At 41.0% G+C, this 27,782-nt stretch overlaps 3 protein-coding genes across 4 annotated transcripts in view; 1 reads left to right on the top strand and 2 right to left on the bottom strand.

Moving 5' to 3' along the window:
• The window catches only part of OTOA (otoancorin), a 38,452-nt gene extending 29,308 nt beyond the window's left edge, over window positions 1–9,144 (bottom strand). The window contains exons 1-9 of the mRNA XM_069869858.1: window positions 9,099–9,144; window positions 6,238–6,318; window positions 5,864–5,892; window positions 5,741–5,771; window positions 5,622–5,649; window positions 4,612–4,699; window positions 3,075–3,206; window positions 1,481–1,716; window positions 1,174–1,277 (exon numbers count right to left, since the gene is read on the bottom strand). Coding sequence (XP_069725959.1) covers window positions 1,174–1,277; window positions 1,481–1,716; window positions 3,075–3,206; window positions 4,612–4,699; window positions 5,622–5,649; window positions 5,741–5,771; window positions 5,864–5,892; window positions 6,238–6,318; window positions 9,099–9,105 — 736 coding nt within the window. The 5' untranslated portion in view covers window positions 9,106–9,144. The remainder of the gene's footprint in view (window positions 1–1,173; window positions 1,278–1,480; window positions 1,717–3,074; window positions 3,207–4,611; window positions 4,700–5,621; window positions 5,650–5,740; window positions 5,772–5,863; window positions 5,893–6,237; window positions 6,319–9,098) is intronic.
• A 2,106-nt stretch (window positions 9,145–11,250) lies between these two features.
• Window positions 11,251–26,716, bottom strand: METTL9 (methyltransferase 9, His-X-His N1(pi)-histidine). Its single transcript, XM_069869915.1, has 5 exons — window positions 26,535–26,716; window positions 23,405–23,595; window positions 21,240–21,449; window positions 20,596–20,780; window positions 11,251–11,651 (listed from the first exon to the last, which is right to left on the bottom strand). Exons 1-5 carry the CDS (start codon window positions 26,676–26,678, stop codon window positions 11,446–11,448), a joined length of 936 nt encoding a protein of 311 aa, XP_069726016.1. The 5' UTR covers window positions 26,679–26,716; the 3' UTR covers window positions 11,251–11,445.
• Window positions 12,191–18,288, top strand: IGSF6 (immunoglobulin superfamily member 6). 2 transcript variants are annotated; one of them, XM_069870310.1, is made up of 6 exons: window positions 12,191–12,545; window positions 14,123–14,473; window positions 15,368–15,477; window positions 15,601–15,657; window positions 16,304–16,387; window positions 16,745–18,288. In XM_069870310.1, exons 1-6 carry the CDS (start codon window positions 12,479–12,481, stop codon window positions 16,781–16,783), a joined length of 708 nt encoding a protein of 235 aa, XP_069726411.1. In that variant the 5' UTR covers window positions 12,191–12,478; the 3' UTR covers window positions 16,784–18,288. The 2 variants fall into 2 exon arrangements, with proteins under 2 accessions (XP_069726411.1, XP_069726412.1); XM_069870311.1 differs by having other exon boundaries at window positions 15,371–15,477; window positions 16,745–18,287.
• Window positions 26,717–27,782: the final 1,066 nt, after the last annotated feature.

Raw genomic sequence — 27,782 nt, 5'->3', positions numbered from 1 at the left:
AAGTTAAAGTGGTTAAACCAGACTGTCGCAGGACTCTTCTGTTGTCCCACAATCTGTGCTGTGACCTGTAGCATGCAGATAAACTTGAGTGAGCTTTAGACTTGCCAGCCTGGATGTTGGTAGCCGGCCAACCGTGCCTGCTCGGCTCTGCAGCTCCCGCTACCAGAGCTGGCTGGTGATCAGTCCACACCCAAAGCCTTCAGGAGCGCCCTCCTGAGTGGGGTGATCCTGCACAAACTGAGGGTTCGCTCACATTTCAGACACAACCCAAGATGCCTGGTGCTGTGGGATTTCCCCAGGACTGCTGCGTATCACCTGGCACGCTCTGCATCTTTGCTTCCCCAGTAACACTCTGGCAGTAACAACTCCTCACAGCAGCAGCAGCAACTTCCTCTCTACAACTTAACGGGTTACTCTGATATTTTGAAACAGCAGAAGTCCCAGGAGCCAGATTTAGCTCCACTGAAGTTAAGTGTGCATTTTGCCTTTGATTTCCAGAGAAAGAGGAAGAACATACACATCTAAAAATCTAAAATGCTCCTGGGACAGCATTGCTGGGATGTTCAGTGAAACCCAAACACTGGCTCTGATGCATCAGTGCTGCTGCTGCTTTACAGCCCTCTCGTGGAGCATGTCCTGCACTGTCCCCGCTGCGGCACAGCTGTTTAAGACACACTAACAAGATGTGACAAAATGCATAAAATCAAAATTAATGAATTTTGGTTTCATCCCTTTTCCAAGCGACTCAGTGTCACATCCAGTAGAACTTTCACAACATCCTGCATTTATTTTGTATTTTTAAATAGTGCACTGGCTAACGTATTGTGAGATGGATCTATTTTTCTAGTCTGAATAGGAGTTCAGAAGTGAACAACGTTTCTGCAGAGTACCTGACAACTCTATCCTATTTAAGTCTTGAAAACAGACTTGAGTACAGAACCTTTGTGTATAGCCCCGTGCAGAACCGATGAACAGCAAGCATCTTAGGAGAACTATTTGCCATGAATAACAAATATATGATGTTTACTGTATTCTGGAGCAAAGGTATTCAAGAGTGCTACTCTTAAACAGACCTGTTAAATTTGGTAAACAATTCAATATGATGGATAGGCCTTTTGCTGTCTGTTTTTCTCTCACAATAAGCAATAAGAAAACACATGGTAGATAACATACCACTCATGTTATAGGATTTTTGTAGAATCTGCTTCATCCAGCCATACAGAGCTCTCTGTGTATTTGCTGGGGTTCTGTCATAGAGGTCCTTGAATACTGTTGATCTGAGTGATACAAGTCCATGTTAGTTCCCTAATGACTTAACTATTTACCTTTTTTAAAATAACACACATGGAGAAATGTTTTTAGAAAGACCAAGATGTAGGCAGAAAGCTACATCTGAAACAGACTGACAGCATATAGTAACCTCTTTTCAGTCAGCAAATACTACATAGTATTGACTGTGTCTGGAAAATAAATGGCTTACAAGTTTCTGAAGGCATCCTCAGGCAGAATGTTTGGGAGGCTCCCGATGACATCAGGTTGGAGATAGTTCACCGCTGACATGCGCAAAACCTGGCTTAGGATATCCACACAGTCCAAAGCACTCAGAGCCAGAAAGCATTTGTCCAGTGTTATATGGAACAAGGTCCTGTTCACCCCTGGGCTTTGAAAAATTCTCTCTCTAGTCTTGTACCAATCAAGAATAATATTTCCTATTTTCTGCAATCAACAAAGGGTTAAAAAAATGTCTCTTTGATTAATTCAATACATTGTTCATTTTGGGGCCTGACAGAAAGCGCTCTACAAAAAGATGTGGTGCTGTTCTCATGAAAAATAGCTGCAAAATACTGCCTGGTTGCATTAGTTCAGGTATTTCCTTATTTGCATTGGCCAGAGACCAGCCCGAATCTTTTGGCAAAGAAATATGAAAACCAGAAAAATAAAGCAAATGGCTGAAGTTATAACATGTCCTCTCATGAACGAATTAGTTACTGAAAAATGAAAGGATATTAGAATTGAATTGATATTATTTCATACACAATTTAGTATGCAGACATCCCTAGAACGGACCTTTTCCCACACAGTATTTCTTGCAGCCATTACTACAAACATCCCCTCCAGAATATGAGGTAACATCAAAGAACCAAGCCCAGGGAATGAAGGATTATTAGGTTGCTCTGTCTCACGAGTCGACGCGTCTAGGACAGCCTGCTCTGAGCTGCTATTTTCCAGGCTGATCTGCTGTTTGAGAAGGTGAAACGTGCAGTTTATTGAAAGGGCTTATGCTCCACTGCCCTGGCTCCCAGTGCACGCCGCACACCTATACTGTGTGCTTTGGCAGCAGGAACTGCGCCACCGTTGTTTGAACAGTGGATTAGGCAGTGTTTGCTCTTGGCAGTCACCTCATGTCTGGGGAAACGCTTTCCCATTCTCTCAGACTGATCTCCAGCCCCTGGGCGATACCCACGCTGGAGCCCTTCCTCCCAGCAGGGAAGATGCCAAGTGCTCCCTCACACCAGGCCACGATCCCACTCCTGCAGCAGAGATCCCTCTGCAGGGGAGATCCTCCCTGGGTGCCACTCACTGACTTTAAGCAAGATTTCTAAGATGAGTCACGTAAGGAACACATCACAGAGGCAAGCAAACGATGCTATCCAAATTGCCTAACAATTTGCTTGTGTGCTTCCATAACGAATTAGCAAGATAACTAATTCCACCTTCTTTACTCATCTTGGCTCTCTTTCTAGCCTCCGAGGAGAAGCAGGTACTCCCCAAGAACAATTGGTCCTATCTACCTTAGATACTTGTATAGGAAGGTAAATTATTCTCTGGAGGAGCAATTCTCTCCACCGTTATGGAGAGAAACCAGAAAACTGCCTTTGACTCGACACCAAACTTTTAAACATTAAGAATTACATGAAGTTAAGTCCAACCTAAGGAGAGAAGCTCCTGGAATCTAACGTAAGCCAGCTAGGTAACTGCACGGTGTGCGCTGCGAAAGCCCCAGTCCGTCCCTTTCTCATTTATCTAAACCATTGACAACAGCTTTTCTTTTTCACAAGAGCAAAGTGACTTACAAGATGGTCCATTCTGCTGCTGAAGAGATACTTCAAAGCAATTTGGAACTGCTGCTGATCAAGCTGTTGAAATTCAGATAGTAGTTGCCTAGGCTGGTATAAAAGGTTCTTCAGGTAACTTTCAATGGACATCTGAAGTATAGAAAAATATGCAAAATACACATAAAGCTCGTACTACTGTACCAGGGGCATCTTTTATTTCCTGAAAATCACCACTTAAGGAGAGACAAGTGCTTAGCTCCTGTACTGTCTGTGTTGTCAAGGACTACAATAACTATACTCAACACAAACTGTAAACAAAAATAATCTAAATGCAATTCTGAAAAACAGTAATTTTTAAATCCTATTCTTGGCTTCATGAGCAAGTCCTCTCCAGCGAGCCGTTTAACACAAATGCCTCAGTTTCTCACATCATAAACCAAAGGTAATAATGCTTTTCTGCTTCATGCAGCAGAGCCATGAAAATGAAACTTTTAAGGAGCTAAAAAAAAATCAGGTACCGTGTGCATTTATTATTACTTAAAAAAAGGAAGGAAACGTGCAATTAGATGGGAGGAAAAGTCTGCACCGGATTGTAGGACAAAAATATTCTCTCTCATGTCAACCTGCATTACCAGTTAACAATCTCGTACCTGTTTTGAAAATCTAAGGGGAATTACAACATTGGAACAGAAAGCACTGTAAGGCTCATTAGAACCAGACTGGAATAAAATCCCTCCTAATTCCTGACCAAATTATTTCAGAATTAGTTTGGAACTTAGAATCAGAGTTGAAACTGTTCCTTGTTGTCTTTGCTTAGCTTGCATCGCCACCAACAAACATTAACATAGTTCAGTCCTTGTTGTCCAGGGAGTCGGGGTCAGATTACAGCCTTAAAGCATTAATAAATCCAATTAAGTGGCAAGGGGCAGTGTTAGAATTGTGCAAGTTTGGCTGAGCTGTGACAGTGAAACAGAGCTTGGATAAAGGTTCAAGCGCTCTGTGTGTGTGTGTGTGTGTGTGTGTTAGGGTTTGATTCGCAGGGTACAGCTCCACCTAAACCAGCTCATTACTAATCATTAGGACCACAGATAAAGAATAATGACTTCTTCTTCTACCACTTCCACAGTGATAACTTGCAAAAACAGAGTTCAGAGGAGCTTTAAAAGGAGGCTGCGTTTTGTAGGATGCTCTGGAGCCTCTTGTTCCATCAGAAGCAGAGCAAACTACAGACACAGTCAAAATCTGGGAGAAACCTGCAATTTTGTGGAGAAACAGCATGCAAATACACTCAATTCATAAAGAACTGCAGAGCCTGAAAACTCCTCAGTTCTACTTTCCACCAGAGGGAAAGGAAAACAGATCTTTATTACTATTTCTGCCTTGTATACTCCTGCAACCTTAGGGGGAAAAGACAGCCAAAAGGCCTATTCCTGTTCCCTACTGATCTGCTACACTGTAGATCTGTTACTTATCTCTATTATTGAAAACAGATAAGGTTTCTTTTTTTAAATTCCTTTTAAAATAAAATTTCTCATGCATTTTAAACAGCACAAACCTGTAGGCTGCTAAGAGTAAACATGACTTCCTGGGCCTGAAAATACGCCATGACTTTTGCAAGCGTATCTGCTGTCCAGACATGAGAACTGTAACAGAAAACAGCACCAAAAATGCCAGTAAAATAATATAAGATGCAAAATAGCAGATTACAAGACAAAAGAAGAATAAGAAAAGCAAACCCTGCTACTAATACCATAATGACATGAGTATTCAGCTTTCTGGCCTTACCAGATTAATAGCTGACCCATTTAATGTAATGAAAACACATGGTTCAATGAGGAATGGAATTAATTAGTTTTTTTTCATCTGACTCCGCGACCACCCAGAATAATCTCAGTTTTCCAACGTGTTGCTATTAGTACCATCTCCAGGCACGACACGAGCTCTGCTGTGGATCGTCTGCAGCTCTAGGTGTGCTTTCTGGCACCCCATAATGCCTGTTCTGATCTGCTTTTATAAGGGAAGTGCAGTGACTAATGTCTGCTGCCTCTCCCCCAGCAGGGTCATTAATTTCAGCGTGTCTTCTTCACACAGCCATTGATTTTCTCAAAATATGCAGGAGTGGAATTGCCTTTGAGGCTTATAGTGCTCTTTCAAATTTAGACAAAATTAGCAAATAATTGAAAAGTCACCAGGAGCTGGAGAAAGGGGGACAGGAGGGGGATGGAGAAGGAGAAAAAAGGAGATGGACAGAAAGCTGGAACTGCACCTAATTTTCTTAGGAAGCCATTCTGAAACAAATTAACAAAGTTAATTATCAAAACTTTTGAAAACTGTAGCAGATATTTATTCTCAGCCTCCTTCCATGTGTGTTTTTTGCTTTATTGTGAAAAACAGCTTTTTCCCTGTTTAGAGGAAATACTCCTCACAGAGGGTCTAAATCCAAGTAATCATATGTACCAATTTCATTCTCTCCATAATGTTCCCATCTCTGTGGAAATGAAACAGATCATATCTGAAGTGCAAGATAAAACTGAAAAAATCAAGATGCTGAGAGTAGTACATTACCTTTGAAAATGAAGTATATCAAGGAGGGCTGCACATGAAAAATGGAACAAAAAGTTATGGTGAGACATGAAGTTTTAACTTTTTTTAGAATCATAAGTGGGAATAATTTTGTACATTACCATTCAGGTATTTCCCAGTTATAACTTCCTCCTAAGGAAAAAAATGGTCAATATATGTAATAAATCATTATTTTTAGATTATAATATAAAATGTTAGTAGAGAGATCAAATAAATATACTAACCACAGCTTTGTGTAACAATGGAGGCAAATCTGTAAAAGATTAACCTGTTACTAAAAGTCGATTTAATGTTTTATCGTTCAACTGTGTATACAAAAATACATGTATGCAGTGACAGAAACTATATATAAACACATATAATTTATTTATATAATTCAATGACATTTTGATAATTGACTGTTCTAAATGTATTTACAGAATAACAGTGAAAATAAAAGGTTGTTAAACAATAAGCAATTTTGGCTAAATTCTTAGCTGAGCGTCAACAGAGCAGAGAATATGCTCATAGTTATTAACCTATACTACAATTATTTTACTACACACAGCTTTTTCCATCAACAAAACCCACATCCCTCATACAGGAGTTCTCATCTTACCTTCAGAGTTCTGACTGTGTGTAATCTCGGCGTGATTCATTGATATCAGTAAGAAACATATCTTCAAAAGTCTGGACATTTCTTCTAGAGTTTATTAGAATCAGAAGATATTCGGATTGAAAAGAAGAAATAAAAAGAATAGAGTCAAAAGGCAATAATCACCCAAAACTTTCATAGCTATAAATCAGAGACAGCGTCAGCTACAGAGTACAGAGATCAGAATGATCCAAAAGTGCTTCCACCCGAGTTTTTAATTTAGATATTTTTCCAGGATAGAAATATATTCTATGCAAATAAAAGTCTGCCAAGTCTGCATGTGCAGCCAGATTTATTTCCCTCTTACCCAGTAGCTCTTTTAATCTTCTTCCTAGTAGCACCATTTATTTACTAAGCCACATTCCACCTAAATATGACTGAGACGCAATTCTGTTAAACTCAGCTAAAATAAAAAAGCAATAGAGGGAGCAAGAAAGGAAATAGTAAAGAAGAATAGAAAAATAAATCCTAAGCTTTGTCTAGCTTGTTACGTTGCCTGCACAATTACTGCAGACCCAGTCTGGGACCCTCAACTTGCAGGTCTCTGAGCTCAAATGGCACAGGGGCTTGTGTCGGAGTAGGGGGTTGAAGGGGCGCCCCCCTCCCCTGCTGCCACCACCCTGCAAAAAGGAGGAAAACCTCCTTGTGCTCTTTTAAATTAGAGGGGAAGTGATGCATTTAGGAAATGGAGCTCAAGATCACACCGCTTCATGTAGACGGATCAAAGCTCTGGCCTTCGTACTCAAGGGAACAGCTCTATCAATTCTTCACCATCAGCTAGGACGTAGCTTGTATGGACATACATGTTTAACTAGCTTTTGCTATCCCTGCTGCCCTGTGCTACAAGGCATAAAAATCACTGAAAGGTAAATGAGCTGGAAGGGTAATAACACAATACTCAGAGCTTTTCACCAGGGTGTTACCAATTGTTATCATAAAAACCTGGCAGTCTCACAGTTGTCCTGCATGAAATGACTTTGTCGCTTTCGGTGTAGTTCCTGAAGGACAAGAACACGCATTGCAATGATGCAACAGGATGGGAAGCACGCAGAGAGTGAGCAGGTCTCACTCACGCAGGTGTTTCTGCAGCCACATCCCTTCAGCAGCGCTGAGGACCACGAGCTGCTTTAATTCACATTGCACCAAGCTTACTGCAGAGAGGATTTTCTGCCTCTGCACCCTCAGCCTGGCCCTCTGCCCAGCCACGAGGGTCACCATCCCCACAGGTAAAAGAATTAATTAACCTGCTCCACAGATTGCAGTTTCTTACACTGGGATTAGTCTCTGATTTTAAAAAATGACAAAGAGAGCCCCACTGGCCAACTTCGCTCTGACCCTGAGATGACTTTGTTAGGTTTTGTTTCCCTTTCCTTCACTGCAAGGGGTCATCTGCAGCCAAGCTTAATTTCAGCATTTCTTTTTGTTCTTGAATTTGGATCTATTGTCTTTTTTTTTTTTTACAAAAAAAAAAAACAGTTCTCTGCCACGGCTTGAATTACAGATCTGAACATTTGATAAGTACGAATGCCTTTTTCAGATTGTTTAATCTCATGTATCAGCAAGGTACAAAGATGTACCTTGTTTAAGAAAACATCTTTGAACAGCCTCTTGCAAAACTTCAGTCTATTGCAAATACTTAACTCCAGTCTCGTAACAGGAGTGAGTCAAACTGACGGACGATGAAAAAATTAAACATTAGACTTTAAGAAGCTATGTCCTCTGCCCTGTTCTTGCACACACATAAAACCCTTTTCAGCTATTCTTTAGGGAGCGCCATAGTACATGCCTCTCATTCAGATGTATCTGGTTTCCTAGACAATGAACTTTCTTGTGTTTGTTTCTGCCTTTGCCCTATTAATTTTGCAGTAAGGTTTGATTACTCTGCATATTTTAAATCACACTACCAATGTCATTCCTGATTAGTTTATTCCAACTAATTCACTTTGATCAGGGGGTCTATTTTAATTAAAGAATGCTAAATTAATATACGAGGAGATTAAATTCTAAGGAAAGTGCTTTTTTTATCCACACTAACTCCAGCAGACAATTAGCAGGTGCAGAAAGAGTCTGAAACAGCCATCGATAAGACAATCTGCAGGATGAAATAGTTCATCAGTGAAAATAATCTGTTTGCAGGAGCTCACTGCAGCTTTTAGACAATCCAAATTCACCCTGAGGGGATCTCTTGCAGGTCTCTCCCTAGCATTTCCCCAGAGATCCCCCCTAACACCCCAGCGGCGCAGGATGCGATCGGATCTCGGAGATGTCACCCTTGCAGGACTCTGGTTATAAGGAGCTCCCAGATTGCCTCCTCTTGCTCCCTGAACAGCCGCTTTTCCATGTAAAGAAATCCTAGACATTTTATCACTCGCTCCGATACAGCTACTGCCTTATCTGAAGCTTGATAACCCGAAAGTTAATCTCATAATCAGAAGTCTTGCTGATAAGCCCTTGCACTGCCCATCCTCCCCAGCACCTTGGAAAAAAACCCTGTGTGTAGTGAGGGAACCCTCGAGGGGTTCAGGCTGGAAAGGGAGAGAGGGGAGAGAGGAGAGGGCAGAAGAGAGAGACGGGGGGTTCCTGGGGAGAGCCAGGACCCCGCGGCACTTTACCTGCCCATGCGCCTCCTTCCCCGCAGCCAAGGTGCATCGAGCAGGGACCCCAAGAGCAGGGCAGGGATGGGGCTGCACCGCCTCCAGGTGCCTGCCCAGCGGGGAGGGGACAAGCCTCCTCTCAGGGGGACTCGCAAAGCAAGGAGAAGAGGATGCCTCCCCTGGTGCTGCAGGGGAGGTGGCCCCTGGCTCCCCAGGGTGAACTGACCATACCTGGCATCACCCAGCAAGAGGGGGTTGTGGTTTCTCCGAGGCAAAGCTGTTCCAAACTCTCTCGTGTCCTTGCACAGCATCTTTTTCTTGTGATGCAACGCATCCCGCGCCACCTTGACAGAACAAACGATTTAGTTACTTTCTATGGCAAAATTCCACACTACTGAGACCACCGAGGGGAGGTTTGCACAGCGCAACCCACAGCAGGACAGGGATGGCAGAGGAAGGAGCCAGGCTCCCCGAGCCATGGAGTAATAAATTAGGACATCGGATTCCCAACAAGACCCTTTGGATGACATCTTAAAGCATTTTAAGATCCAGTGGGAGGTGTCCCTGCCCATGGCAGGGGAGTTGGAACTGGAGGTACAGTCCCCCAGGGCTACTCTGTACATTCAACAGGTTTTTGACCGTGCTGAATTTATGCCTACTACGTTCATCAATTTTCCTTGTTATTGCTCATGTCTTAATTCCTTATCTCAAGTGTTACTGGTTTAAACAGAGAGAACAAAATAGGAAATCATAAGAAAAAAACCTCTGTTATTGACATTGCATCTTTTGTCCCCAAAACTCTCAAAGCTATCACAAACTGAAAGTCCTAAGTTACAGGACTAAAGATACGTCATGTGAAATGCACAGCCTCTTGTGTGATTTATAACCTGTAGGATTAAAACACACAAGTACTTTTGAAAAAGTTCGTCTTAATAAATATTTACTACAAGAAATTAAACTGATTACACATTAAGAAATGCATTTTCCCACTACTAGACAAGTGCAAATGAAGGTAGCAAAACAAAACCAAACCACTCCAGAGCATATATAGCTCATTTTTCAAAGAGACAAATCTGATTGTACTCTGTGCCAAAATTCAACAACATGCTGAAATGAGAATACTACTGAGCCTGAATTACTGCTGAACAATCCCACCAGTCAACCCTCCCACCTCATACTACAGTATACTTACTATTCCACAAAGATGACTGAGAATAAAAGGCTATTAAATTAACAAAAGCAATCATTAACCATCAGGCAATGGAAGTCCAAGATAAAACTAAAAAGAAATGCTGGAAAATCCTACCTGGCATAAGATCACCAATCATTAAAAGAAAAAAACAAAACAACAAACAACTTTTTTAGACTTCAAAACCAAAAGGTAAGTCAGATCTTACTTTACTTACCAGATGATGCACAAGCTGAGGCTTCTCTGCTCTCTCACACCACTTATTTCCCAAGCAACGTATGACATACGCCTGCCAGTTCTGTACTACTTATGATGCCGCTTGTTGTTTTAAAGGAAGGTTATATCCCAACTGCCAGAAATTATCCATTTTAAACAGAGTTTTTAAAACAAGACATGTTAAAATAAATAGCATTTAGCGTTCCTGAACTAAAGAAAACGTCCCAAGCTAGCAAAACCTTCCAAATCAGGTCTCTATGTCCTGATCCTCAAAGGGACTCGGAATCACAAAATTTGCAAAAAACTGCTTGCAAGTTTTATAAAGCTGAAAGCTTTTAGGAACAATTTGCATAGAAAGCTTTGTTATTAAACTCATCGGTTTAAAGTGCAAGTTCTACCATAACCCCTTTAGCTGGAAAATGGCATATGCAAGAGCAATGAGGATTTATGAGGTTTTGAGAAGAACATGAAGGAAACCCAACCAAAAGTGATACATTTTTTGTGGATTGTTATCCCCTTAAACAATACTTAAATGCTGTTTAAATAAATGCGCTGCTACCAAGAGCTTGATTCTCAACACAAAGAGCAGTTGCTGCAGACAAGCGTGGCTATGGTTACAAAAATGAACACAAAAGTTAATGCAAAAAGTCATCTCAAAAAAAGTTTATTAGCATGATTAAAAACATGTGAAGAATGACAGTAAGAGAGAAAGTAACTTAGCATGGAAGAATATCCATTTCAACCGTTTCTTCAACAAAGTTGGAATTGAATGGATAACTTTATTGCCAGATTTCACTTGATTTCTTTAACAGTTCACATTTCAGTTTCATCATTATTAGGACTATTGCTTTTGTTTGGATCTGATCCCTGTTGCAGGTAAGTATAAAAAAATATCCTCCATTGCTGCTGGACTGCAGAATGTGTTGGTGGATTAAGAGCTTGTAAAAAAGAAATTATCGACTGAATAGTCTGTTTAAAAAAAACCCAACTTTCCCCCCCCGCCCCAATCGTACTACAAAGAAATACATTAGTATTTTGGCCTTTAAATTTCTTACATGGTATTTATTTATCATGGTAAGCCCCGAATTCCCTCCCTTTAAGAAACCATAAATCAAACCCCTCTTTCAGAGGCGGCTTCTTAGGTTAGATTCCGGAGATTCACTTCACACACGCTTACACTGGCTTGAGGACGAAGACAGCATCATCTAGTACATAGTAGTCATTATACATGTCACCTTCACACAGGTATGGCAGTCTGGTGAAAGCCTCTATGGCAAAACCAGCTTTACTGAAAACTTCTGGCAGGCTATTCACCTGTTCTTCCCACGTGTGCCCTTTGATTTCCAAAACTTCTGAGGGCTTTTCCCACTTGCCACCTACTGAGAAAACAAAACAGCTTTGTTTAAATTATAAAGGAAACTTTATTGTGTGTTGTATTTTCTTACAGAAAGCATATTACACGGATCATATTTCACTCTTCTCCAAACAGCAGGTTGTTGAGCCATCTGTACAGCTGTCACAAGTTCAGTTGAAGGTTTCCCCTACTGTTCAGAAGCAGCTCCCTCTTACATTTTTAACTAGCAATTCCAGGACTGGATGAAAAGTAATTTCCACTAGTGAGGCTGGTGTTCAGCAGACACAGACAGACAGACTATTTTATGAAGATCTTTTCCATCACTATAAAATTCTTTCTTTATGCCTACTCTCTGGCCAAAGATGGCTTCAGGTGGTTGCAGTAAACAGAGCCAGCAAGTTGAAAATTATGATTTGCTGTGAAGCTTCCATCAGTAGACCACCACATTATAATGGATGGCTACAGAATCTTTGTTCCTCCAATGGCTACCTACTCGCTGATATGGTAAAGGCTGCTTAGAGTCACACAAAATTAACAAGTCAAACACTTGTAAGAGGCTGGAAAACCTGCTGGCATTTGCTATACCCACTGAAATAACCTGAAGGATTATAGGTACCAGCTCTCGGAAGTTCAAAATTTACAACTCTTAACTCATTTTTCCAAGTAATGTCATCCAGAAATAACAAATGTTTTCTATTTTGGTCTGTAATTTACCCAGTTTGCTAAATGCAATAGTAAACACCCTTCTAAACAGGAAGTTCTAAATCTCGTGATTCAGCGCATTCTGCAACTCCAAGTGTTTCCTAAGTTCCTCTTCCTGCGAGCAGAATCATTTCCAGAGAGATACAAGAAATGGCATCTTTCAACAAATTAAAAAATGTGCTAGTGCTGGCATTTGACTGGATTCTGTACGGTGCTGGTAAGACGTTCTTTAAGCTTATCTTTTCTCATGTAACAGCAGTTAAAGAAGATTGAAAATGTTGTGGTTATGATTTGCAACATAGGAACAAACTAAGAGCAGTAAAAAGCTTCCGCTGCCTTCATGCAACCTCCAAATTAAACAACTGCTAGCAAATGCTTTTTTTTTTTCCCCAAAAAGTCTGAAATGCCTCTATAATCTTTGAGTCCTGCGTCACATCCCACTGCAGTTCCCATCAGGAAATGCTTCAGCAGCAGCAGCACAGCTTCGGTGCAGCTCTGCTTGTTTGGAAGGAGGGGTTGGGAAGCTGAGCAAACAGTATCTACATGAACCGAAGCCACAGAGTTCAGCTCTGCAGGGCTACCCAAAGCCCTAGACTAACGTAGAAAAGCGGGATCAACTTCAAAAGCACAAACTACTGTCTTTCACCACACAGGGTGCAAGTAGGCTTGTAACTTGTATTCCTGCAATCTCCAGACTGCTGTAGCTACTATGGAACAGCTCTGATGTTGATCTGATACAGCAGAGTTTCACTTTCTTCCTGTAGAAGCCACTGACACTGAACCTGCTTAGATGTGGTCCATAAAACACTCACTGAGAAAAATGATGATGGGACAATGCTAATTGTCCACTATGAACAGGCTTATAAATTGTGTATCGGCAGTGGATTAAGAGATTTCAGTTTATTTTTTTTCTGCTTTGCTATTTTCTAGGAAGTAGAAAACAATGCTGTTAAGCTACTACCTTAATTTCCACTGCAATAATCTCAATTCCATTGTTTAAATAACTAAACAATTTATTTGGAAAAAAAAAATCAATGTACTAAAGCAGTATCTAGATTATGGATTTCATTAAGGACTTAAAAAAAAAAAATCTCAAACCACTCACATTAAACCTTACATTTCAGTTCCTTAATTAGAATTCTCTTCTCTAATTAACCTTCCTGTTTTCTCTGCACACATTTTTAAATGTCAGAAAAAGAAATATTATTACGCTTAGTAACACAAAGTCAATATATGTGATAAAGTGAAAGAATATCTAGGAACTATTATGAATTCTAATCAATGTTATGAAATTGCTTAATTATAAATATCTCCATTTACAACATTTCCCAAGCCTGCCATCAGGCTGCTTCGTTTGACTCGGGTCAGGAACAGCGGTGGAGAGAGAAATCCTTGCAGAATTACTCAACTCAAGCCCTAGAGTTACAGCACATGACACCCACCCCACCACCACGCCTTGCCCCTAAGATCCCCCAGACATTCAGGATGAAATCTGAGGTAGGGAACCACACAAAGTACTCTTTTAGTCTTCTGCAAGGCCAAAGGAGACATTCACATTCACATCTCCACACTTTTTCAGAGCTAAGCACATTACCACACAGGTAAAAGAGTTAAATGAACACACGAACAAGTTGTAGGAATTATCTAAAGAAAAGTTTCAAGTTCAAAAGACGGTTGGTTTTTCTCCTTTTCTCCCACCTATTCTCGAATGAACGAGAAGAAGCTTATTTTCTTTTTAGATGATGTTTTCATTTTTAAGTGTCCCTCACATTACCAATTGTTTATTCTCAACAGGTGCTTCAGATACCTGCCAAGTCACTGTAACACAACCCAGATTTCAGGAAGCTGAACACTCCACGCACACTGTGTACCTAACGTGTACTTTCTCCGCCTCTGGATGCTTATCATCCCCACCTCAAGTTCTATGGTTTCGCTTTTTAAGTAACGAGCACGAGGATTTGTGTACTCCTGGATGCACCAATCATCTGAAGTACAAAGTACATTTATCAGGAAACAACAGTTCACTTCAGATCAATAATCTGACTGTAAACGACAATGCCATTTACATCTGTGGAGTAGCATTTCCAGATTCAAGTTCGCCCCGTTCTAAACAAACAGGAGACGGAACAGTACTAACAAAAAGAGGTCAGTTGACCATTACCTTTAATGAAGCATCTTAAAAGAAATAATCTTTCCTAAATACTCGCTTTATTTACACTTTCAAGAATGGCATTTAAGATAGAAATACCAACAACATGGTTAGGAGTAGTATATTAAAACATGAATAGTAAAACTATGGAAGGATTCTACAAATAAGCACGCTAACCTCATTTGCTAATTAGGCTGTTCTGTCATATGATGAAAATGACTCTAGAATTCTACAAAGATATAAGTTTTGTACTCTAACTGTACTCTACATCCTCTTACATAAAGACTTTAATGGCTATCAGAAAGGAAGTATCAACAGGAAAAAGAGAAGCGGAGAAACTGTTATTTAGTGGAAATACACACAACGAGTACAGAGTCTCAGAGCCAGGGATTCACTGTGCCAACTTGAGAAAAAAGGTTTAGTTCTGAACATTTTGCCTTCTAGTCAAGGGAGCGATGAGACTTCATTCACTGCATTTCAGTTTTACATGACTAAAATAGAAAAAAACAAACCTAGTTGGATTATTACTTTCCTTGCATTCCTTCCTTTCTCTATCTAACTGCATTTCTGAACAAAAGCCTGTAAGCTTTATTCAGGTACTTCAGGTACTCCTTTATGAGAGAGGAAAACTGCATTCCCTTCTCTGCCTACCCCTAAAGGAAGGGTTTGTAATAGAAAGAAAAAAAAAAGTCTATTGCCCTTGGAATCATCCAGGGAAATAAAAGAAAAGTGATCTCGCTAAGGAAGTTAGACTGAAAAGAGACCAGGAAATATTGATGGGTACAAGGTTTTCTAGTTCCTCAGAGGAAGGGGGCTGAAATGCAGAACCTTAAGAAAATTATGTTACTCAGAAGAACTGTCCTTTATTCTTACACTCGCTTTTAATAAAGCAGAGAACCAGGACAGCAATGGAAAACTCGTCTTCACTTTCATGATCATCGCCTCATCCTTACTGTTCCTATACAGCACGACTGCATTCACATTCTTTGTAGTCTACCAGGTAAGCTTAAAGTGATTTTTCTGATTTTGTTCATTTTGTAAGTCTAAGTGGTTTTAACATCTTCCCTGGAGACTTCACTGGCTTCTCATCTTCTGTTAATCCTTTTATTATCCCTCCCTCCAGTTAAAACCGAAGTTGCTGAAGAAAAGTGGGAAGGAAAACCAAAGAAGAGAGAACTGTGTACGTTATCACTCTGCAATTCAGCGTGGGGTTCTTTCCTCCTGTATTTTTTAAGTATATTGAGCACCGATTTTGTGATAAATAGATGAATCAGTTAAAGAGACATTCAGAACTGTTAAGGTTTCACTTCTGATTTGTACAAAACTAGTAAATGACTTTACATTGCAATAATTTCAAATAATTAGTTAATTTATTTTTAATGAACTTGATACAGGATAAAGTTAATCTATGCAAAGATGTGTATCTTTAATACACAGCTTCCTTCAGGTTTTAAGTAAGTTTTGTTTTAACTTCTGAAAATAATACATTTTAATATTAATTTTTTCATTTGTTTAAATGGTGCATACAAGTAAGCCCTACTGTATTTAAAATACATCTTTTAAGAACCTCTTTTACCATGTATCCTTGAATAAAAATCAGAAGCCATACATTTAAATATCCGTGAAAGAAGGTATATATGTTAAGAGATGCAGTATCAATGTAATTTAAAACCTTTCTGCCTGCCAGACTGTATTTTTTTAATGTGCTATTTAGTAACATACCCCAAAATATATACAGGGGAAAAATATCAGAATTATAAGAGGTAGAAGATTTTTCCCAAACTTCAAATGTAGCACTGACCTAGAATATTTTAAACAATTTGCAGAAAATCAGTAGCGGACGAAAAATATTTCAAGCAATTGCCCAAGAACTTCAAAAGCAGAGGTACGCTGAGCACTGCCAACAGCCTGTAAGTATCTATCTCCTGATACTGTAATTTATTGGAAAAAAGAGGAACTGACAGTTTTTAAGAGTATACAATTTCTGGAAATAGACTTCTCTTTTTCAAAGTTGATAAAGGTCTATAAAAAGTATGCCGCATAACAAAGACATTATAAAGCATCTTTTATATATACACTCCAGTATTTACTTTGTAGAATGTATGTATGTACATTTTAAAATGAAGCTTCTATAACTTTGTTTGTTGCCAAGAGGCAGTCTCTACAGACAGTTCTGGACTGTTTGCTAAGATGCAGAGCTATTAAAAGCATAGATTTGAAAAATATAGTTCCATCAGTAACAAAATACTTGTCCATTTTTCCCCTAGGATGATTTGGAAGATGACACTTTTTATCAGAACAGATGAGCATGTGCAGCTGTTTCAGATTTGCTCCTTGTTTCTCATGCAAGCAAAGGAGCAGATGAAGAAGTTAAGCTTCTTCACAGACTTCCTCTGCTTCAAAACAAGAGAGAAGAAAACCTTGCAGTGTTCCTCAAGAGTACTTTCTGATCAGACCGCCAAAGCCAAGTGCATCATACATTACATCCATGTTACATAGAACTTCCATTTTTCAAGAATAACAACAATGGGAAAAGACTTCATCTTTCACAAGATAACTGCTAATGATGCATCAAAGTTTAATTTTTTAGTTTAGATTTAATTCTATGTCCTTTTTTCTTTTTACACAAATGTACACGTATTCCTCTTACATGAACTGAGTAATTGACAGCAACAAAAAATAAATGTCTCATAGGCGAAATTCTGGTTTTAGCCATGTTAATGTGATACTTACTGAGGTAACAGAGAGACATATACACACATATATAGCATCAGTTACTGAGTCATAACGGCAGACAGCTCAAATAGGGCAAAACCTATGTATTCTGTAGACAGGCCAGCAGGAGAAACAGACAAATGCTTATGCTATGATGACGTAGTATATCACGATAGTATTTGGGATGGAAGCTTATTTAGGAAAGAAAAGTGGTGGTCATGGCAAAAAGGTTACCCCTGCAATATTAAAATTCACTTGCTAGACAGACAACCCCAATCTTCTAGACCTGTCATCCAAAATCTGGATTACCTGGAGCACCAAGTTTTACCTTTACATTCCTGTTCAACACAGATACAAGTCTGATCACAGAAGTACACCACCTAGTCTAAGTAGCATACTTTTCTTTTTGTAATAAAAAAGTAGCTTTTTTTTTAAAGCAGTTACTACCCAGCCAATCTACAAATTCAGCACTCCTACAAGAGATCTGCTAGTATCAGGCATTCTTCCTACGACAAAATAGCTGCAACTTTTATAATAATTTAAATAAAGCAATGCTTTGTTTAACAAATGAAACGGCATTTCTCGCTTCCCTGAGATGAGAACCGACAACTGAGACAAAGCAAGGGTCCATGTAGCACAGTACCACGTTTCCAGCTCAATTTAGTAACAAGTATTTCAGGAAGACAGAAAATCCACCTTTGTCGTCTTATCCCTGTCAATCAATCACAAGGCCATTAATGTGTTCAACAAGAACATTTCACAACGCCAGGCTGCTAGCATTTACTACTTCGGAAGCACGGCATTTTAATTTTAGAGGAACCTAAACCAGTCCAGTCATGTATTATCTAATAATGCCTTTGTACAAATATTAGGAAAAGCAAAGGATTTTTATATGATCCTATGGGATACCTATTGAAAAGAGAAAGCTATAATAACACATGTTCTTATACAACTAGTCTAATACCTTATGGTTCATTTGGCTTACTTGCCAAATTTAGACGTGCAGTAAATGCATTACTTCTTGTTCTGTATGTTGAAAATAAAACCCTAAAAAGCCCCAGAATGAATTTATGATAAAGCCACTTCAGACTCTAGGTGTCACTGTAATTCCAGAAACAGTAAGCACAGAAATGCATTCTACCTTCTCCTCTGCCTTGCTTTGTTCTCTTAAAGCAATTTTCATGTTATTCACATAGACAGTTTCCACAATTACCCTCCCATTACATTAAGTATTATCACCCAAATATCTCATTTTCATTAAAATAATTTCTCCATTCCTCAAAACTGATCTGTACACTGATCAAGCATTTTACCTGCCTCATCTCTTTCCCACTTGTTCCACCCTCTTAAACGTAAATGCTTCTCTAAGCAGTTCCAAACTATTTTTAATTAGCCACTACAAGAAGTTACTTGAGCCATGAAATGTTCTCCTCATTGAATGTTCCAAGAATATTTTTTTTGTTAAATATAAAGCATATGTATATATCTAACATTTTTCAAAATGCATTGTCTTGTAGAACAGCCGAATGAAAATTCTGTACATGATGAAGCCAGCCTGGCATTCATTGCATTTCATTAGACAGTTACATAGAGCTTACTGGGAAAAGCTCAGAGGAACAACAGCAACTTTGGTGTGTGCTAACTTGCACTGTCTAAAGGTGTTTATATGGGCCCAAATCTATGGTAGTGGTGAACAAACTGAATGTGTTTTTAAGTTTCAGGAGATAAAGAAACAAAACTGCCTTAAGCAAAGCGAATAATCTGCTACAAGTCACCACCAGAAATAAAAATACAACTTTAGTTCACAAAAAATCTTACAACAGATTTTGACTTTCAACAAGTACCAACAGTCAAGTTCCAACAATCACAGAACAGGCTCCCAGTGCCTTGAGATTTATAAATTTAGCATTCTCTTCTCCTCCCAGTATATGGTAAGAGATTAATGATGAAGAATATAAGCAGACCTCGAGTAGTTTCTCCCTTAACTTATCTACCTCCTCTTGAGTCAGGAAGTGGCATGTGGTCTGTCACCTGCTTACTCAACAACACGCAGAAAAGTAGTCACTGGGTGCAATAGTGATTGCAAAACACAATGGCACGTAGCTTTGAAGGCACACAAACACAAAAAAGCCACCCAAATAATTTCTCAACTTCTGCTTCTAATATGCTAATGAAAGACTAAAAAGACACTGCTGTTATTTGGAATTCTAAAGAATTTTTAAGAGGAAGCCATGTTGCTCCACATTATAGGAACAATAAGTTGTAAACAAATACGCTTGAAATACGGTACAGATGTGAAAGTCAAGCCCTCATCTCATTTAAGACCCTGCATTTCAGAATAGTTACAAAAATGATAGGCTCAAACACTGTATTTTAAGTAATTACTCATCTGATGGATTTATTTTTTATACTAAAACTTCCCACCCCCTCCTCCAGCAAAGATACCACTAGCACACAAAAACGGGAAAACAGCTTCAGTTTGATGCATTTGTGATTGCCAGAAGGTTAAGGCTGTTAGCTCTGTATCTCCCAGGCATACATGCCTCTCCACAGGCAAATAATACTGAAGGAGAGCCAGTGTCCAAACAATGACTGATGAACACCAGCCTTCCGGAATTCAAACCACTGTTGGGTGCCTCAACCTGAATCTACAACCATAGGCACATCAAAAAAAAGAGTCTAGTCTCTTTAGTCTCTTCTGAAATTCAGTCATAAGGACAGATTAATTTGAAAATCTCTCCTGTATGTCTTTAAAATGCAAGTAGGGAAAACAACAGAGTTTTGGCACTAAATATTACTTTTTAATTCTAGTTATTAATACAAGATAAACAGTGGTTGATGCTTTGTATTAGTAGGCATCTGTATTTCATTTTGAGAGCTCATGCTGGAAAATGAACGTTATCTCCCCATGAATTTTTAGGTGTGATTCATCTGGAGGACTTCAACCAGTTTAACCTCAACTGCTCTATTCAGCATTACAGACACTTCTGATGGTTTTGCTCAGTGATCGCCTGGGACAACTGGGGTCTCCTATAGGACATCAGCAGAGGGTCCTAATCAGAGATCAGTTTTTACATATTGCTACGACATAGCTTAAGTGTGGCAACCTGCAGAACAGGATATGTACTTTCACTATTTGAGCTTTCTGTTGTGCTAACTTAGCTGTGCTAACACAGCTTTCTGTGTTCATATGTTGGGGAACTAAGAAAACAGTTTACATCATGTGACCTATTTACCTATGATTTCATACTTCTGAACACACGCCATCCAAGTTATTTGTAAAAATCAAATAGAAATAGGCCAATCAAACATTTACTAATTTATTAAACATTTAATTTAGGCTACTATAACCTACAAATATTTTTCTCTACTTGCCTCAACAGCTATTAATCTGTGTACTTACCATTTTCCACATACGGGTGAAATGGCAGAACTAATGCTAGAATAACTCTGCCTCTAGTTGGCTCCAGTACACTTCTAATATCTTTTAATACAGTCAGTGGTTGATCACAGCGATCCAGTAAATTTAAACAGCTGATAACATCATACTGAAATCCTGTGTTTTGCCATTCATTTACACCAAGCACTCTACAAAGCAAAGAGAAAGAGACACAGTCTGTTAATTAAACCTGAGTTTAGAGAGAACCACCGAAGACAAAAATTCCCTATGGATGTGTCGATAGTGCAGGTAAGGTCAGTCACCTAAGCGATGAGAAAAGACAAACAATACCTCTGTCCTCCTCCTGCAATTTTGGACTGTTCATCTGAATTTCATGTTCCTGACTCCCTTGATTAAAGCAATTTATGCAAGCTATGATGAAAGAGCTTGTAGCCTATTTTGTCTCAACTGATAAGAGGGAACATCTGCATAACAAAAGCACTGGTAACAGGGAACATCAGGTGGGTTTGTTTTCCTCTTTTATCAAACTTTTCAATAACAAACAATAGAGGAATGGACTGAAATACAGACCATTCATTAAGTATTACAAATAGATTACTTTGATGGAGCACCTTACATGAAGGATGTAGGGAGCATTCACTAGATACCTGTATTTCTTCTTCTGAAGCTGCCATATCATAGTTTCAGACAATTCAGTGGCATAGATTTCTTCAAAGTGAGGACTCATGACTTTAGTGACTTCGCCATCCCCAGCCCCTAAATCAAGAAGTCTGTGGGATTTCCATTCTGGATTTATTTTAAGCAGTCTTTGAAACTGTTCTGGGGAAAACACAAACATTGACCCCCTTCCCAGCAGCCTGAAATGTAAAAAATGAGAAATAACCAATTTTAACAAACTTTTAACAGGAAGGACAACGGACTAATTTAGAACGTGCTCGGCAGCAATCAGTCACACGTAACAGTAGACAAGGTCACTGCTCAAATAAATTTTAAATCCAGTACAACTTGCCTTGCACTTGTCAGAGATCAAACACATAGCCACATGCAGTGGTTAAGACTTCAGGAGGAATTTGATTAGGTAAGGAGGAGCTCATAGGGTGCTCAAGAAAATGACTGCATAAAAGAAAAAAGGAGGGGGGAGAGAAATAGAAGGAAAGATAAAGGCTGAACCTTATTCGTCGTGTTTGCAGATTTGAATGTCTGCCACTTACCTTAAAAAAAAAAGATGAAACAGCAGAGAAAGTGAAATGGCTGCAGACACACAAGCATTCACAAGGAGTAAGGAATAGAATGTGGAACTAGGAGGGAAGCCAGGGAACAGATTTAAAGAAAGGATAGGGGTAACACTGCTGGAGTGGCAAAAGCTGTTCTTTTTAATTGCATGTTACAATATTTTTTGCTGCTATCTGCAGATCCTGCATTCAACATGAAAAGCTGTGAAACAGAAAGTAGGCAACTCATTAAGGAATTGGGTAGAGGTGACAGTTGGATTCCTTATGGATCAAGTCAATGACACATCTGTCTGTAACTGTTTGAAGACTACACAGTGACAGATTTCAGCTGTCATAGCAGAATTCGGAAGATGAAAGAGTTAGGAGAACAAGCAGAGGAAAAAGAACTGGTCAATAATAGACTGAAGGTAGATGAGTACTATTCTTTAATGTTGGATAGCAGGTTAAACTTAAAGACAATGAACAGAAATCTTTTATGTTCAAGGGCAAAAAAAAGGTAAACAAACATAAAAAGAATCAGAGAATAAAAAATGTGAAAAAGAAGCAGCCTAGGAAAGACTGACTATACAAAAAAAAAAAAATCAAGAAACAAACAAAAAGGATAGAGTATACAAAGTCATATAGATAAACTAAAGCAGGATACTAAACGGATAAAAATAAACAGAATAGAGCCAATTTAAGTAGAGCCCCCTTGCAGAACACTTGTGTCAGTCCACACTGTATAATTGGCTCATAGCTATTATTCCTAACAGCACTAAGAGGTGTTACTCAAAGCAGTGGAGAGCCTTTGAAAAAAAAAATGGAAGAGAAAGGAAAAAGAGGAAACCAAAGGGACCTCTATACAAAGCTATAAGTAACCAAGAACACCACAGGGAAGCTCAAAGTCATCTGGTTAGAAAATAAGGAAAAAGAACATTTTTCTAGCCTAGCAGACAGCTACTATCCTCATACCAGACTGTGCAGAAATATATAGTAGGTGCAGAGGTTGGAAAGGTGAAGAAATTAGGTAAATGTAACAAAATTCATTCTTCACAAGGTCAAAACTAATAACCTGTTAAACACATGTCTGAATGGGGCAACATAAGCAAACAAAAAAAGGCACTAACGTTTTTTTAAAAATACCAAAACACCCACAAACAGCTAAACTCCTTTGCACCTGCAGAAGAGACCGGTGCGATAAGACTAGGAGAACATTGTTTTATAAACTTCTCTTTCCTGCATTCCTGATGTTTCATCAATCAAACATGATACATCAGAAGTTACCTGTTAAAGTACAGCATAGACACAAATTGCAGTGAAATTATGTTTTACAGAGTAAGAGAAAGAACAAAATTCTGTGTGTTACCAGACACAACACTTGGCCAACTTCTGCACTGTTTAGAAATCTGCCTAGGTTTGCAGCGAGTACGCACACTCTCTTGACTAGGAGGAGTTTTAGATGCAACACAGAACTGACTGGACACAGCCACCTTCAACAAGGACAAACACAACAGTCATATGGCAGCAGGTAAAGGGCAAGGAGGGGAGAAAGAAAACAGAAGGAAGAGGGATACATTACCTAAAATTGATGTTTCACTTACCCATTGATAGATGTTCTAGACATAAAGAGGCTAAAAATTGAGGACACAAAAGAGTGATAGAGCTGGATGAACAGCCAGCCTGATTTCTCAATGCTGTTGTTCAAGAAGATCTGCGTTCCTTGGTCAAGGTAACTCTGGACAAAAATAGGCTGAAGGGATTCAGACAACTGTTCTGTGTTGCAGATGTACCACTAGAGAAAGACAGAAAGGACCATTAAAAAGTTGAGCAATGTAAGACCATAAGTTAAAACAAACTGAACACGCAGAAGGCTATTACCAGTTTCTGTAAATAGAAAAATTTAAGTTTTCCCACTGACTTTTCAACAAACTTCAGGATTAATTTAACTCAGGTTTGAATTGTAGTCAAGTGAGGACACATTACTTGCTAAGAAATAATGCTTTTAATTTGTGTCTTAATCATTACCCTGTACTTTGAAGAATTCTACAAAGTAAGTTCCATACAAAGCAAACACAGGTCCTCTCTGGAACAGCACCATGCTGACAGAACAGTATGAAATGCAATAACGTTCCCAAATCTGTCTGCCACACTCATAAACGTGGCCTCCAAACATCAACCCAAAGCAGCATAACGGGTACATTTCTGGCACAATCAGTCTCCCAACTGTACTTTCAAACACACTGGTAGGTAGCACAAGTACGTGATCCTTTCCTCTAAAAAGCAGATTTTAAGTGAGTCCACACTACACAATGAAGCCTGGCAAAGGGATACCCAAGACTGCCAATTAGGACTCCAGTTCAGGACTTTTCTCGCGGCATCACTGTGATACTTGAATGAATTTGCAGAGACCAGCGAATCCAAAAAGCAAACCTTAGCAAGCCGTGAAAAACCACTAAAGCAGCAGCCTGTGTACTCAAGCCATCTATCTTCAGAAACCAATTTTAAGAGCTGGAAGAAGCAAACAACCCCATGGAGCTGAGAAGCAGGCTGGGATACGTGTCAGGGTCATTCACGAGGCTGTGCCCAGCCACACCAGACCGATTTGGAGCAGCTCAGATGACCTCTCTTGTGTTGCCATTTTCAATACAGAATAAAAAGTGCCCAATTATCAAAGCTTTGGGAAACACAGGTATCGTAGAATCATAAAATGGCTAGTTGCAAAAGACCTTAAAGATCATCCAATCTAACCTCACTGCCATGGGCAACCTTCCACCGGATCAGGTTGCTCAAAGCCTCATGAAACTTGGCCTCAGATCTCCAGGGATGGGGCAGCCACAACTTCACTAAGCAACCTGTTCCAGTGTCTCACCACCCTCAAGATGAAGCGTTTCTTTCTTATATCTAACCTAAATTTGCCCTCTTTCATCTTAAAACATTTAGCCCTTGTCCTATCACAACATAGCCTTGTATAGAGCCCCTTCCCCATCTTTCCTGTTGGCCCCTTTAAGTATTTGAAGGCTACTTTTAGGTCTTCCTGGAGCCTCCTCTTCTCCAGGCTGAACAAGCTCAACTCTCTCAGCTTGTCCTCACAGGGGAGGTGCTTCAGCCCTCTGATAATCTTCATGGCCTCCTCTGTACTTGCTCTAACAGATCCATGTCCTTCACTAGCTGAGGACTCCAGAGTTGGACACAAGACTCCAGGCAAGGTCTCATGAGAGAGGAATAGAGGGGCAGAATCACTTCCCTCAATCTGCTGGTCACAGTTCTTTGGATGAAACCTACAATATGGCCACTAGTTCCATGACAGTAAGTGTTTCAATCTCTTATACCACAATCACAGAACAAATACAGCACAAAATGTGAAAAGATACATTAAGACCTTGGTTGTAATAAAAATTATTATTATTGACAACTCTGGCCTAATATTAGTGAAAGGAAGAAAACGTTCTTTCAGCTACCTTGTACAACACTAATGAAGCCAGTGAAACTGCTGAGGGCAAAACCACCTGAGGCCTCAAAGCATAATCCCTACTTATGAATAAACCCACGAACTCTGTAAATCTTACTAAACAATCAATACTTTAGGTTTAAAATCTAGATCAAATAAATCAGAAAAGGAGAGTGTCCGCTGCAGATCATCTACCTGTGAATGTGTCACCTCTATAGCACAATTCCTTGGTCGACTTGTCTTTCTAGCACAGTTTCTAATAACACAAGACTTTCAGATTGTCTCTGTTCACCAGAAATAAGTTCATAGAATCATAGAATAACCAGGTTGGAAGAGACCCACCGGATCATCGAGTCCAACCATTCCTATCAAACACTAACCCACGCCCCTCAGCACCTCGTCCACCCGAGCCTTAAACCCCTCCAGGGAAGGGGAATCAACCCCCTCCCTGGGCAGCCTCTGCCAGGGCCCAGTGACCCTTTCTGTGAAGAATTTTTTCCTAATGTCCAGCCTAAACCTCCCCTGGCGGACCTTGAGGCCATTCCCTCTCGTCCCGTCCCCTGTCACTTGGGAGAAGAGCCCAGCTCCCTCCTCTCCACAACCTCCTTTCAGGGAGTTGTAGAGAGCAATGAGGTCTCCCCTCAGCCTCCTCTTCTCCAGGCTAAACACCCCCAGCTCTCTCAGCCGCTCCTCATAAGGCCTGTTCTCCAGCCCCTTCACCAGCTTCGTTACTCTTCTCTGGACTTGCTCTTTCTATAAATCTAAATTAAGTTCTTTCTATAAATCTAAGTTCTATTAATCTAAATTTTGCTTCTCTTTGTCACCCTACCTTTGTACAAACTGTATTAATTACCTCATCACTCTCTCCAACTCCCTGAGAGGAGGTTGTGGAGAGGAGGGAGCTGGGCTCTTCTCCCAAGTGACAGGACGAGAGGGAATGGCCTCAAGCTCCACCAGGGGAGGTTTAGGCTGGACATTAGGAAAAAATTCTTCACAGAAAGAGTCACTGGGCCCTGGCAGAGGCTGCCCAGGGAGGGGGTTGAGGCACCTTCGCTTGAGGGGTTTAAGGGACGGGTGGACGAGGCGCTGAGGGACGTGGGAATGGTTGGACTCGCTGATCCAGTGGGTCTCTTCCAACCTGGTGATTCTATGATTCCCTCCGCCCCGGCGTTCCCCGCACCGTCCCCCGCAAACTTTAGTTTGCGGGGGACGGTGCGGGGAGCGCCGGGGCGGACGCGGGTCCCGCCGCCCTTTGTCTGCCCCCCCTCCCCCTCGCCCCTTACCTGGTGGTTCCCCCCGCCTCTCGGGGCCGCCCCGCTGCCCATGCCGGCGGCGCAGAGGGCCCGTGCCGAGCCCCGGCGCAGGCTCCGCCGCAGCGCCAACAGCAGGAGGCTGTAGCAGCCCAGCCAGCCCAGCCAGAGTCTCATGGAGGGGGGTGAGGAAAGGGGAGAGAGAGAGCGCGGTCAGTCCCGGCCTCCTCCTCCTCCTCTCCTCTCCATGGCAGCGAGCGGCGGCGGCGCGGAACGCGCGGCTCCGCGGCACCGCGCCCGCCCGGCAGACTTCGCTGCGACACCGAGGCTGCCGCGACTCCCCACCCCCCCCCCCAGGCTCTCCCTCGTGAGCCAATAGCGGGACCAGAAGGGATGGGACGGGAGGGGGATTCCTGGATAAAACCCGCATCCTGAACGCAACTCAGGCCCTCCCGAGGAAAGGTACCTGCCAGCAGACGGTGCTCATCACATTTAAGCCAAGGAAGGGTCAGGCTGGGTAAAAAAGTCATAGAATCATGGAATCACCAGGTTGGAAAAGACCCACTGGGTCATCAAGTCCAACCATTCCCATCAATCACTAACCCATGTCCCTCAGCACCTTGTCCACCCGTGCCTTAAACCCCTCCAGGGAAGGGGACTCAACCCCCTCCCTGGGCAGCCTCTGCCAGGGACCAATGACCCTTTCCCTGAAAGATTTTTTCCTAATGTTCAGCCTAAACCCCTCCTGGTGGAGCTTGAGGCCATTCCCTCTCGTCCTGTCCCCCATCACTTGGGAGAAGAGCCCAGCTCCCTCCTCTCTACAACCTCCTTTCAGGTAGTTGTAGAGAGCAATGAGGTCTCCCCTCAGCCTCCTCTTCTCCAGGCTAAACAACTCCAGCTCTCTCAGCTGTTCCTCATAAAGCCTGTTCTCCAGCCCCCTCACCAGCTTCGTTGCTCTTCTCTGGACTCGCTCCAGAGCCTCAACATCCTTCTTGTGGTGAGGGGCCCAGAACTGAACACAGTATTCGAGGAGCGGTCTCACCAGTGCCGAGTACAGAGGGAGGATAACCTCCCTGGACCTGCTGGCCACACTGTTTCTGATACAAGCCAAGATGCCATTGGCCTTCTTGGCCACCTGGGCACACTGCTGGCTCATGTTCAGTCGCTGTCAACCAACACACCCAGGTCCCTCTCCTCCAGGCAGTTTCCAGCCAGACTTCTCCTAGTCTGTAGCTGCACAGGGTTGTTGTGCCCCAAGTGCAGGACCCGGCCTTTGGCCTT

The sequence above is a fragment of the Phaenicophaeus curvirostris genome, chromosome 16 (assembly GCF_032191515.1).
Source record: "Phaenicophaeus curvirostris isolate KB17595 chromosome 16, BPBGC_Pcur_1.0, whole genome shotgun sequence".
Taxonomy (NCBI): Eukaryota; Metazoa; Chordata; class Aves; order Cuculiformes; family Cuculidae; genus Phaenicophaeus; species Phaenicophaeus curvirostris.
This window is presented reverse-complemented; position numbering and strand designations above follow the sequence as displayed.

Bases quoted from the DNA above. Each gene is read 5' to 3' on its own strand.
- IGSF6 (XM_069870310.1), top strand. From the start codon at position 12,479: ATGGCATCTTTCAACAAATTAAAAAATGTGCTAGTGCTGGCATTTGAC. The intron at 12,546-14,122 runs GTAAGACGTTCT...TATTCTCAACAG, and splicing joins CTGGATTCTGTACGGTGCTG to GTGCTTCAGATACCTGCCAA. The intron at 16,388-16,744 runs GTAAGTATCTAT...TTTTTCCCCTAG, and splicing joins CTGAGCACTGCCAACAGCCT to GATGATTTGGAAGATGACAC.
- METTL9 (XM_069869915.1), bottom strand. From the start codon at position 26,678: ATGAGACTCTGGCTGGGCTGGCTGGGCTGCTACAGCCTCCTGCTGTTG. The intron at 23,596-26,534 runs GTAAGGGGCGAG...GTCTTTCTCTAG, and splicing joins GAGGCGGGGGGAACCACCAG to TGGTACATCTGCAACACAGA. The intron at 20,781-21,239 runs GTATCTAGTGAA...TTTGCTTTGTAG, and splicing joins CTTCAGAAGAAGAAATACAG to AGTGCTTGGTGTAAATGAAT.